Source organism: Prorops nasuta, unplaced genomic scaffold (genome assembly GCF_024137725.1).
Source record: "Prorops nasuta isolate Cenicafe-Biocafe unplaced genomic scaffold, Cenicafe_Pnas_1.2 PNAS00126, whole genome shotgun sequence".
NCBI lineage: Eukaryota > Metazoa > Arthropoda > Insecta > Hymenoptera > Bethylidae > Prorops > Prorops nasuta.
In genome coordinates, this window is record NW_027116923.1 from 83,340 (window position 1) to 95,113 (window position 11,774).

The 11,774-nt window shown below is 31.1% G+C and overlaps 4 protein-coding genes across 6 annotated transcripts; 2 read left to right on the top strand and 2 right to left on the bottom strand.

Moving 5' to 3' along the window:
• The first annotated feature begins 262 nt into the window (after positions 1-262).
• Positions 263-3,234, top strand: LOC136785000 (uncharacterized). 3 transcript variants are annotated; one of them, XM_066745973.1, is made up of 6 exons: positions 263-390; positions 472-1,692; positions 1,886-2,035; positions 2,117-2,314; positions 2,440-2,552; positions 2,622-3,234. In XM_066745973.1, the coding sequence occupies exons 1-6, from the start codon at positions 327-329 to the stop codon at positions 3,216-3,218; spliced, it is 2,343 nt and encodes a 780-aa protein (XP_066602070.1). In that variant the 5' UTR covers positions 263-326; the 3' UTR covers positions 3,219-3,234. The 3 variants fall into 3 exon arrangements, with proteins under 3 accessions (XP_066602070.1, XP_066602069.1, XP_066602071.1); XM_066745972.1 differs by having other exon boundaries at positions 293-390; positions 469-1,692; XM_066745974.1 differs by having other exon boundaries at positions 293-390; positions 469-1,692; positions 2,440-2,546.
• Positions 3,235-3,318: 84 nt separating this feature from the next.
• LOC136785002 (trimeric intracellular cation channel type 1B.1-like) lies at positions 3,319-6,602 on the bottom strand. The gene is made up of 6 exons (XM_066745977.1): positions 6,295-6,602; positions 5,024-5,180; positions 4,863-4,958; positions 4,625-4,801; positions 4,434-4,554; positions 3,319-4,365 (listed from the first exon to the last, which is right to left on the bottom strand). The coding sequence occupies exons 1-6, from the start codon at positions 6,413-6,415 to the stop codon at positions 4,210-4,212; spliced, it is 828 nt and encodes a 275-aa protein (XP_066602074.1). The 5' UTR covers positions 6,416-6,602; the 3' UTR covers positions 3,319-4,209.
• Positions 6,603-8,706: 2,104 nt separating this feature from the next.
• Positions 8,707-10,210, top strand: LOC136785004 (uncharacterized). The gene is made up of 3 exons (XM_066745980.1): positions 8,707-8,830; positions 8,902-9,988; positions 10,073-10,210. Exons 1-3 carry the CDS (start codon positions 8,765-8,767, stop codon positions 10,150-10,152), a joined length of 1,233 nt encoding a protein of 410 aa, XP_066602077.1. The 5' UTR covers positions 8,707-8,764; the 3' UTR covers positions 10,153-10,210.
• Positions 10,211-10,256: 46 nt separating this feature from the next.
• Positions 10,257-11,673, bottom strand: LOC136785010 (sorting nexin-12-like; the record flags this gene model as incomplete). The annotated part of the gene is made up of 3 exons (XM_066745985.1): positions 10,257-11,305; positions 11,383-11,507; positions 11,578-11,673. Coding segments are annotated over 3 exons (327 nt in total), but the record flags the coding sequence as incomplete, so codon positions are not given.
• Between the last annotated feature and the right edge of the window lie 101 nt (positions 11,674-11,774).

Consider the following 11,774-nt stretch of genomic DNA (forward strand, 5'->3'; position numbering starts at 1 on the left):
GGTATAATTTGATCTCTGGTATGTTAATGAAAGTAATCGAAGAAGAGAAGGAATATTGCGACGAAAGCTTGAGATCATCATCAGTGGAATATCAGTTGGAAGAAAAAAGAGTTCCAATGCAAACAAAATCTGCTAGCTATGGCGCTAGCACGAAGAAGAGAAAAATTAAGTCACCAGAAAGAAAATCCAAAGGTCGATTGTCTCTGCAAAAGAATAGTATATCGAAAGAAAATAGAAGCACAGAGAAAGAAGGTAAAACTTTGCAGAATCAGAAGAAGATATATGGGTTTAATAAAAAAACTTATTCGACAAACGACGAAAGTTTAATGTCCCAGGATCACTATGAAGAAAGTTCGAGATTAAAGAGAAATTCCAAATCAAACAAAACTGGTAAAGCATTGCTAGCATTAATTACTATACTAATATTACATGTAATTATATTGTATATTTATTGTTTTTTTTATTCAGCAGGTAAATTTGAGCCTGTAACTGAAATGCAGAAGCGATTTTCAGTGAATTCCAGACAAGATAGTATAGGAAAAAGGAACAGTGAAGAAAATTATCTAGAATGTCCATCGTGTGGCTGGGAAGATCCGAGCAGTTTCAACGATGAAGAAAATGTCAGAGACGAAATTTGCTGCTCTTATTATGCAAGTGTATTTCAGAAGGTAATGGAAAAATATAAGGCGATTCAGCAGATTACAGGCTCACGGCTGCAGCAGCAGCAACAGCAGTGTAACAATCCAGTCTGCTCGCCAAGTTATTTTGGGGATGCACCGAATCGATCGAGAAATGATCGCAAGAATGTACAGAATGAACATGTGGAAAAAATCGAATGGAACGATAATAAGCGAAGCTGCAGCTGTACTCAAACTGAGGAGAAAGCGGAGAAAGCCGATAAGAAGACCGAGTGCAATGAAGAAGATTGTTCTAAGGCGACTGCGTTGAAAATTGCTCCCTGCAACAAAGGAACTATAGGAGTGACTCCTGAGATAATTTCTAAATTTGAGGATGGAGTGCTGGAAGCTTATTCGCAATTCAAAGTAGTCCTACCGAAATTAGTGCAAGCAGGGGAGGAGCTTGCAGAGAAGCGATCTAAGAATGTACAAACCTGTAGCAACACAAAACAACAAGCGGTGTCGACCTTGAAATGCCTTTGTTTGTCCAAACATATACAGTGTCCTTCCAAACATCTGTTGATCGACCAAAAATGCGACTGTAAATTTCAAAATACCGTCTCTTTATCCACCACTGACTTGAATCTCTTATTGAGGACATGTCTGCCTTGTTCGCTAATGCATAATGTACAAAGAAACGCTGAAATTAATCAATGCACGCAAGACGCTCCGAAAACTTATTGCGCTCCTTGCGAAGCATTTAAATTATTCGCGGAGCGGCATAATGAAGAAATTCAATTGAATGGCGCGAAAATAAAGGTCGATAAGAGTAATTCGTGCCCACGATTTCATCAGGATACGGTCGAGTCCAGCTTCGTTCAATGCGATAATAGAAATCTTGGAAAAAATACCGTGTGTATTCCTCCAAAAGATTTTGTTGATATTGACAAAAATCCTGATAGCTTCGTGTTACTAACGCCAAGTGGAAAGTTTGTCCCATTCGTACGACGTCAGACTGAGGCTAAAGAAGTTCTCGTTCCTTGCGAAAATTATAAAAATGCTGCTAATGACAATGGTACGTAGTAAATTGTTGATTGAAATGATATTAGATGGCGCGATTAAGTTTGCCCCATTCTCCCCTCCCTCCTTTTTTTCTTAATTTTTTTCCTCTCTTTCAAAACAACTCTCTTCTTTCGGACTTGATCTGTGCTTTTAAATAAAATGTAGGATCTGTAAAATTCCATTGATTTCATTCGATGTGAAAGCAGTTGAGATGGAGGAGGAACATGCTGCGCACGGAGGAGTCTGCACAAATGTAAACGAAATTGGAAAAGGGAGTCCTATAATTACTCAAGTATTACTGCATTGCTTGGATAAAATGATAAGTTTAGAGAAGAAAACCTTGGCAAAATCCAACAGTAGGGTTTGCAACTTTCATTTATTGCCTTAATCAATTGTTTAATACATAACATTATACTCTTTTTATCGACGTATTTCAGGATCCGAAGAAAAATTTTGCAAGCCTTGTAAATCAGGGCAGAAAGTGTTTAATACTCCTGAATCAAGCTTGGAGGCTCTGGGGTGCATCTGCTCTGAAGAAATGGAAGTTGAACGAACAACTGGAATTTTAACAAAAACATTTTTGGAAGTTGTAAAACGTGCGCTTGATTTAGATAATAAAGCTGACTCACCTCTAGGTAATGTTGAATATTTTCTTAACTTTTTTATCCATCGATTGTCTCAATGATTTATTAATTCTGCATATTACTTTCACGTACGACTTCTTAATGAAGGAGAAAATCGTACTGATTTATTTTTTTAGACTGTGCTTGCAACGAGGGTGCTTATGAAATTGATTTTGCCACTGTCATGAATGAAATTGAAAAGTCTGCTGCTAAAATTTTAACAATGGCTACTGGACTGGATTTGGTAATTGTATTTATCACACAAATATGACAAAGAACAAAAAAGAATGCGTGATTAATAATACCCCCGTTTTATCAGAACCTCCTATTAAATCAAAATCAATTAGAAACAAATCAGGATAAAGCAAAGACTGTTCACAATAAAGCAACTTTTGTACAACCAGAAAATCAAGATGTGGGTACAAATAGCAATTCTTTACAAAGGTTATTTATGAAAGAGGCCACTGCGCAAAGTAATTATAATGTAGTTTATGATGGTCGAACGCAAACTGATCCTAAAATAATCAGAGAATCAGGGATATTGGCAAAACCTGACAAAACATCCTTTGGTACTCAAAAAAGAGAGCCAATTTTAGTTCAAGTAGTTAATTACAAGGGGAAGGAAAAATTTAAAAAGCCGGATAAGAATTTATTGATCCAGGATGATTTAGTCAGAACACCAAAGCAAACAGCTAAAACCTTAAAAAATATTGATTTAACCGAGGCAAAAAACTGGGGTAACTGTTGTAATAAAAATTTACGCGTAAAGTGTGATAACAATTGTAAGGATCCGCATGCCTATCGTAAGGATTCCGAAAAACAAATGTTAAGCTGTCAAACATTTTTAAACAAGAATTCAAAAATTCCTTTATGCGTCGGCTTGCATAAATACCTATCAAAAAATAAAGATCATTAAGTAAAGTAATAAAACTATTAGAAACAATTAGTGAATATCACACAGAATTACAGATTAAAATGAAATAAAAATCCAATTTATTGTTTAACAATTTTTTATATATTAATGACACACGTTAACAGACAGAAGTATTCGTCTAAATCATAAATTAAAGTGGCAAGTAAATAGCATATAAACAGTTGAATTACTTAAAAATGTAGTGTAATATATTTTATTACAGAAAAACGCATTGAATTTGTTTATGAATTATTATCAGTGAATTCGGTATTTAAAATTATTATTAGAGTAAGAATTGTCCTCAATACAGCAGTATAAAAGAATATTCTGATTTTTTGTTACTTATCACATAAGACATACATACCACTGTATGCTTTTTGCAGTTTTGTTCATTAACTAATTGTTAATGGGTTTTAAAATTCTTTTTTCTATATGTGTATAAATATTCCAGGACAATAAGTCACCTAGTTTATTATAATATTATAAGATGTTTCCACATATCATTTCATATTCATTCAATGCAGCAAAAGCTGCATAAATTCGCTGATAAATATCACGATTTAAATTAGTAATTCAATTCCTAAAGTCTATTAGACGTTATATCAAAATTTTTAGTAATAAATAACACTGGTCTAGAAAGATGTTTTTTCTTTTATCACTCTTAGGATACCGAGTTTCTTGCTTGATGTAATATTTATATACAACCAACAATGAGCATGACATTCTTGAGTATCGGCAAATATATATTTTTTTATACCTTTATAAAAAGGCACAATTATGGAGAGGAAAGGATATTAAACTATGTTAGGAAGTATTCAGCGATTGAGATAATACTGTGATATCTCCATTTGTTGATTTTTTTTGTTCCTTTTATAAATTTATAGTATTAAATCATTGTACTTTTTTGTTTGTCAAATTGCCACAAATCCCGTTGTAGAATTTAACATTTGACTAGCTCTATCTCATTTGTCTTACCATTTAGCAAAAACTTTGATTAATTTGTTTTCTTTGCATCAGATTTTTCATCCTTTGCTTGCCCACGTCCCAATAGTTTAGCAAGCGAATCCCAAATGCCACCAAGGAAGAGGGCACAAAATAGATTTTCAAATGGCACAAAAGGATCATGAATGCCCAATAAAATAGATGATAGCTGAAAAGCAAGTGTTTGTTACACATTGATACAATGCTAATAAACAAAACAGATAATATCTATTTTACCTTGAAATAAACGAAGAAGATTACAATACCAAAGTATACAAGAGCATGGGGAGCAGAAATAAGATCAGTCTTTTTATCCAATACAAAAATAATCGATGCTACCATTGATGCTTTTGTAGGGCTGAAAGTTGATATTATGATACAATGTTTGATTTTTGCTGAATGAAGTTCTATATTAATTATAAACATACAAGCTTGGCTGCATGAATTCCATGGCAGTAGGTGTCCATACTCCACGTATAAGTCTTTCAAACAACTTTGTAAATCCATATCCGTTACCTTTCAGTGTTCCAATTAATACCATTATAACATATGCATTTGGATATAGCTTTCCTGCATGAGTAACTCCATCATAAACTTTTTTACACCTAAAATATTTAACAGTTTCCATTAGCATATATATTTTAAAATTAATAAATTATTATATACCTATAAATTTCCTTCATAGCTGAACATATTATTTTCACTGGTAAAAATTTGGCTACTTTGTATCCAATGTCAAATGGTGTATAAAATATTATGTACCTACAAAAAATTCAAATTTGATTCATTATTTTAAACAGACTTAAATGTTGATATAAAATAATTACCAAACAATGGTGGCTACCAGTACTTGAGGTGTATTTTTTAAGGGAGCAAGAATCGGTTCTCCTAATAATCCATTGCATAACAAGCCACTTGCAAATACTACTAGCATTGTTGATAACCAGCATGAGAGTGGATGTTTCCGGGAAAATGCTTGTGCCCCTATTAAAATTGTATCATTCAATATTAATTAATAATTTTTTACTATAAATTGTTTGTGTTGTGTATTAAATTGTTTAAAGTTTTATAATAGGATAATTAAACACTTTCTATTTTGATGAAAGCTTCATTTGATATTCTATTTAAAATAGGTCAGGCTGAATCCTTATAACTTAAGCAGGTCATTTACATACAGGCTGTAATAAGTAGGAATAGAAGATAAATTAAGTAGAAAAATTTATGTTTTTGCAACTTTCTATTGTATACAATATTATATAATTTTTATGGCTAAACAAATTGGAGTCTGTTCAGTAATAATTGGATTTAAAAAATATCAGATTTTATTACATTACTTATACTTGAAAATATAAAATAAAGGAGAATAAAAAACATCAATGAATATCTACCACATTTTACAATTAATGTTGTTTCAAATAGGACATTATGCATTATTAATTTTTAGATAACTTCTATTCTGTCAATGTACATGTTTTGAATAAATCTGGCTAAGTACAAAGATGCTTACTGAAATAGACCAGCTGAGTTGTCTAGCAATGCAATAAGATTACATTAATTGTGCCAAAAATCAAGGAAGTCAAAGATATAACAGGTATGATAGCATACCTTTATATTGTACAAAAACTTTATCTTATCAATAGATATCCAAATATAAGTACCTCTCAGATAAGCACATATTACTTAATTAATCAATTTTTATTTAATCAAAAAAATTATTCTTATTATCTTATAAAAAAACGTTATTTCAAACAAAAGAAGGATCTAAAAATAAGATTTGCAGCTCCCTCCATGATTATACAAACTACGCGTTTAATTATCACGAAAATAGCATGGAAATATCATGAACGTCGAAGTAAAATAGCGATAGATAGATACTTTGATAGATTTAATTAGTACTGAATTCGATTGAATTACATCATGAAGGGTTGAAGGAGCTGGAAAATCTTATACAAGGAAGAAAAATTGGGGGTGAAAAGAATATATGGAAAAGTGTGGAACTCATGAATTAAATGTATTCTTTGGCGATGCTATAAGCGAGTTGGACTAGAGGCTCGGGAAAGTTTTATATTTAGAAACGGTCCGGTGGGCTTGAGCTTACCGGGTCCTAAATCTTCCCTGACGTGAAGCGCGCAGAGTACGCTGTTGGCGATATCGAAGTATGGAAACATTTTTAATTTAATGACCTGATTAGCCATGTCCAAGAACGCTTCGGGATCCATTTCGATTAATTTGCGTGAAATCTTTGGTGTTTGGCAAGCTTCTCCGAGAATTTTCTCGATTCAAAAAACACTGAAAAGCGCCCCGCAACTCCTTCTCGCTCACACTGCTAACAGCACCGCACGCGCACAGCACCGTCTGGCGTCTGCTCACTGCCACTCCTGCCACGCCACTCACTGCTGCCGTCTGCTAGAATGAAATAGAAGGTTAAAATGTTTGGTCACGTTTCGTTATTGAGTGCAGTAGCAGTACTAAAAAACTATATTTAACGTCACACGAACTATACATTTTTACTACTCACAGTCAATAACAGAACGCAGCATCTGATAGGTGAAACGGGGGGGAAAAATTCGCCTCAGTCAAATTGGCCGGAAATATATTGAATATTGGAAAAAAACTACAGGAGTTGTTTGTTAAGCGTTTGTAGATGTTTGTTATATCAATAAAAGCGTTTGTTAGTTGCTAATTTTTGAGAAAATGCAAAAATAAAAACCAGCGTTAAGTTGGCCGAACATTAATTACTTTTCTTTAGATAGGGTGTTATATCGATTCAGAATCGTTTGTAGTTTCTACATATAAAAGAAATAATGTTTGTTAGTTAATGGATTTGAACGAAAATGAAATTAAAAAATTCACAATTTAGTTCGAGAGCAATTATAGGTTATATATATATATATTATTCTATTTTACGATTTTACAACTATATTGATAATAAACGTTTGTTAGGTGTTTGTAGATTCTTGTTACACCAATAGAAACATTTGTTATGATTGATAATTTTTGCAAAAATGCAGAAAATAAAAATCGCATAACTAAATTTTTCCTTAAATAATGTAATCACATCGATTTAGGAACGTCTGTAGTTTCTAAAAACATAAGTTACGTTTGTTAGATATGTTAATTATGAAGAAAAATCAAATCACAAACATTTCCAATTTTGTCCATGCATATGTATACTATATGTACATACATACATATTATTATGGACAAAATTGGAAATGATTGTAATTTGATTTTTCTTCATAATTAACATTTAATAAACGTAACTTATGTTTTTAGAAACTACAGACGATCCTAAATCGATGTGATTACATTATTTAAGAAAAAATTTAGTTAATGTCCAGTCAACTTCACACCGATGCGATTTTTATTTTCTGCAATTTTGCAAAAATTATCAATCATAACAAATGTTTCTATTGGTGTAACAAGAATCTACAAACACCTAACAAACGTTTATTATCAATATAGTTGTAAAATCGTAAAATAGAATAATATATATATATATAAACTATACTTGCTCTCGAACTAAATTGTGAATTTTTTAATTTCATTTTCGTTCAAATCCATTAACTAACAAACATTTTTTCTTTTATATGTAGAAACTACAAACGATTCTGAATCGATATAACACCCTATCTAAAGAAAAGTAATTAATGTTCGGCCAACTTAACGCTGGTTTTTATTTTAGCATTTTCTAAAAAATTAGCAACTGACAAATGCTTTTGTTGCTATAAGAAACATCTACAAACGCTTAACAAACAACTCCTGTAGTTTTTTTTTCATTATTCAATATATGTCCGGCCAACTTAATGGACACGAAAAGTTCCCTCTTCGAGGCCGTGTCTCGTGTGGTCTCGTGTCGTGTTTCAAAATTCACTGGCATGCATGCGCCATGCAAGATTCAAAGTGAAGTTAGCCAACGTACACACGAATCAATTCCCTACATTGAACTCAAATCTTAATTTGTACTCCAAACTATCAACCTTTTTGAACCTTATATTTATATTAGATCTATTATATGTTATTATCATATTTTAATGTTCCACGATGTTGCTTCTCGTTAAATATATATTACTCTGACTGCTCAGATTTTAATTTATCAAAGACTTTTTGAGCTGACATAATTGAAAAGTATATACAGAATTGTTTTTTGTATTGAATTTAAAAGTATTAATGTTTTGATCATTGAATAATAATGTATGATTTTTTCAGATGACTGTAGCAAAATTAGCTGAATTCATGCCTGCTTTTGTTAAGCAGGAAGATGCTTCTGTTGATGATTGCTACTTAGAAGAAATGGAAGATTTTTTATCAATGCCACAACCTTCTATTTTGTCAAGTAGTTTTCTGTTGCCCTCTGTATCAACTGATGACTTTTTAAGGCTTACAACAATGGTAAATTTCATGTTACTAAAATTAACATTGACTCCAGTTCACAAGTATTTAAATTTATAGGTTCGTACTGTTTATTTCTCTACCTTCACAAGTGTTTGGAAAGCAATTATATGTTTTGTTATAAGTCAAAAAATGTGGAGGTTCCACACATAGAATTAAAAAGATGTGCAGATCAAATGGAATTAAATGCAGTTAGGCATAGTTTAGAAACTTCTTTATACCGTAAAGAAATGCTACAACTGGTATAGTAATTTTTTTTATAAATTGCTTATAAATAATCTAGCTTATATTTATAAATATACTAATTTTGTAGATTACAAGTATTAAAGCACACACATCAGAAAATAAAATTTATAAAGACTTGTTGATATATTTAGAGTCACCTCAGACAAAAATTGATGTCGCTGTACAGACGGATGATGCTTGGGACATTACTTATTCTAATTCTAAAATCCATAATTCAAATGATGTTAATAGAAAGGATTTACCAATAAAAATGGATTTAAGTTTAGAAAAAGAACCACAAAATTCTACTCTGCAATCTGAAATTACTGCTGTTCTATCTCCCAGACTGGATCCTTTTTCATCAATTGATGGCAGAAATATTAAGTTTGATCCTGGACCTGAAAATGAAAATTCTAGAAATAGTATTGAGGCAATAAAACTAAAGGATGATCAAAGTATTCATGTGGATAGTGTGAAAAATGATAATTCAGTATTAATGGAGGATGAATATTCGCAAGATTCACTTCTGCAACATATGGAGGATATGTTTTGTGAGAGTGATGATAGTAGTGATCTCACAACTCTGATAGAAAAGTATTCAGGTATTACCAAAGCAAAGCTTGATAATGAAATCAACAATATGTGTTTAGAAACTGATGACTTCATAACAAAAAATACTGATAATTTTCCTCAAAGCAATAACATGATACAAAGCAATGCTAATAAGAATACTTTAAGCAACAGGCATAATAAACTGAGTATAAATAGCTACAAAAGACTAAGAGAACTCAAAACAAAAAAATTATCTAATGAGTTTAAGCCTATTGTCAAACAAATGAGGAAGGACAATGAAATTTGGTTCATAGAAAAGGTGCACCAGGTATCAAAATTAAAGCAAATCATGAATAAAGTGTCTTTGACCAATTATAGAAAACATGGTAAACTGACAAAACGATTTTCTGAATTATTTGGAGAATCGGATGATGAGGATATGATGCCGGTTTCTCCCATCTGCATTGAAGAACATTTAACAGCTTGCAAAGAGCGGATAGCACCTTGGGTAGTAAAATACCTAATGCCATTTTATAAAAAAAGAAGAATTAAAAGTCGACAACTCTTCAAAACTGTCGCTAAACATTTAACGGATATGCTAATTATCCAAAACACTTTTCCTGGTATAAACATTTTTCTTTAGTCTAAATCTTTCATATCATAAGTATATATTTTATACTTAAACTAATTTCTATTCTTTTTTTTAGAACAAGACTGTGTTAATAAGTACATTCAAGAGTACTTTAAAAATAAAAGAAATATAGCAACCAAGCAGGATATTTTTTGATAAATTTATTTTTTAAAGCTCTTTTCTGTTAATAGACTCCTTTCTTTCTTTTTAATAAAATTCCATAAAAAATTTTAGTTCTTTAGAAAAAATAATATAAAAACTCGAAAGAGAACAATTTTTTTTATAATTTAATTTACATATCATTTATACAACAGTAATAAAAATATGAAAATATAATGAAGTAAGGGTGAAGAAATGAATTTTTAGAGATTCCAGATTAACCAGCAAAGTTGGTTTTTAGGTAGGGGTGAGAAGGAAATTGCAAGATTCGAAAATTACGATAATTTTGTCAAATTTCTTCCCAGGTAAAATTTAATTATTATAAACAATAATCAACGTGCTTATTTTAGAATTTTCATGTTTCCTCATTGCTGTTGATCGAAAACATTTATACGCGTGTATGTGCATATACACATATACATTTATATACAAGTTGTTCAGCGAAAAACGACTGTTCATTATTCTTTAACTATAAATGAAACCTTATATTTAGTTACCGATCAAGTAAATATACATGATAAAACTTAGCAATAACTTTTCTTTTTTTTTCTATGAGCAACTTGTATGGAACAGTATTATACAAATTCATATTACTTAAATCATAATCATGTTGAAAATAAAGGAAAAGATTGTTCAGTGTGCTGTACTTAAATATACATGCACATGACTTATATAATCATATATATATATGTATAAATATATATATATATATATATATATATATATATATATATGTTTAATGCTGCTTGCCCATGTTTAATAAACAGTGCCATGAAAAATTATGGTAGAAATTAATAATAAACCGTCATGATTTTTATCACTACCTCTAACAGGGCTTATTCATATTGCAGATACACATCCTGCATTGGGACAAATTATAATTATGGATTATACCAAGATTATTCATATCAATTTAAGATCACAGCACTAAAAGTGTGATTAATTGTAAGACCTTAAAAAACTTCAAAATATTTACTAAAATGAAATATGGCTTTAAATATCAAGAGCTGAGTGGAAAACACTTGTAGTAAATCTTAATGTAACTTATGTATTACGTATTTTGCCAGGTACATAGTTCTTGTCTATTACATGCTCCTGCAAAAACATATGTAAGCATCTTTCATTTTGTGCCAATGGATGCCCAGCAATTCTGTAAGTATTAAAAAACATTAAAGTTGCAAAAATATGATAAATAAGCTAATTTACAATATATGACTTTTAACATACTTGTTCACAAAAAGTTCTAAACCTTTCCTTCTATCTTCAATAAAGTCTTCTTCAAAAATTCCATCATCTCCTCTAAAAGGCATCTGGCGTTTCCATGCTTTACCTGGCAGAGCTGGTACAACAATCTATGAGGAGAAAAGCTTTATTAATCATTTTAACCAATTTTTATTTTATAAATTAAGAAAATTAATTTACTTTGCTATCTCTTTCTAGTTCATTCCTTAGCCATTCAAAATCACTATATCTTCTCCTTACTGTTGAATCTTTTACTTTGAATACAGGTAAATTTGTCTAAAAGAAGAAAAAGCATAGGAGATTAGTAAGCTTCATATTCATCCACATTCAATTCACCCGAGATGGGTGGTTAAAGCTGGAGCCATACAAGTGCCTTT

Excerpts from the sequence above, each read along its gene's own strand:
- LOC136785004 (XM_066745980.1), top strand. The coding sequence starts at position 8,765 with ATGGAATTAAATGCAGTTAGGCATAGTTTAGAAACTTCTTTATACCGT. Across the intron at positions 8,831-8,901 it reads GTAAAGAAATGCTACAACTG|ATTACAAGTATTAAAGCACA; the intron begins GTATAGTAATTT and ends CTAATTTTGTAG. Across the intron at positions 9,989-10,072 it reads TATCCAAAACACTTTTCCTG|AACAAGACTGTGTTAATAAG; the intron begins GTATAAACATTT and ends TCTTTTTTTTAG.
- LOC136785000 (XM_066745972.1), top strand. The coding sequence starts at position 327 with ATGTCCCAGGATCACTATGAAGAAAGTTCGAGATTAAAGAGAAATTCC. Across the intron at positions 1,693-1,885 it reads AAATGCTGCTAATGACAATG|TTGAGATGGAGGAGGAACAT; the intron begins GTACGTAGTAAA and ends ATGTGAAAGCAG. Across the intron at positions 2,036-2,116 it reads AACCTTGGCAAAATCCAACA|GATCCGAAGAAAAATTTTGC; the intron begins GTAGGGTTTGCA and ends GACGTATTTCAG.
- LOC136785002 (XM_066745977.1), bottom strand. The coding sequence starts at position 6,415 with ATGGATCCCGAAGCGTTCTTGGACATGGCTAATCAGGTCATTAAATTA. Across the intron at positions 4,959-5,023 it reads CTGGTAGCCACCATTGTTTG|GTACATAATATTTTATACAC; the intron begins GTAATTATTTTA and ends AATTTTTTGTAG. Across the intron at positions 4,366-4,433 it reads TCTTCTTCGTTTATTTCAAG|CTATCATCTATTTTATTGGG; the intron begins GTAAAATAGATA and ends CTTGCTTTTCAG.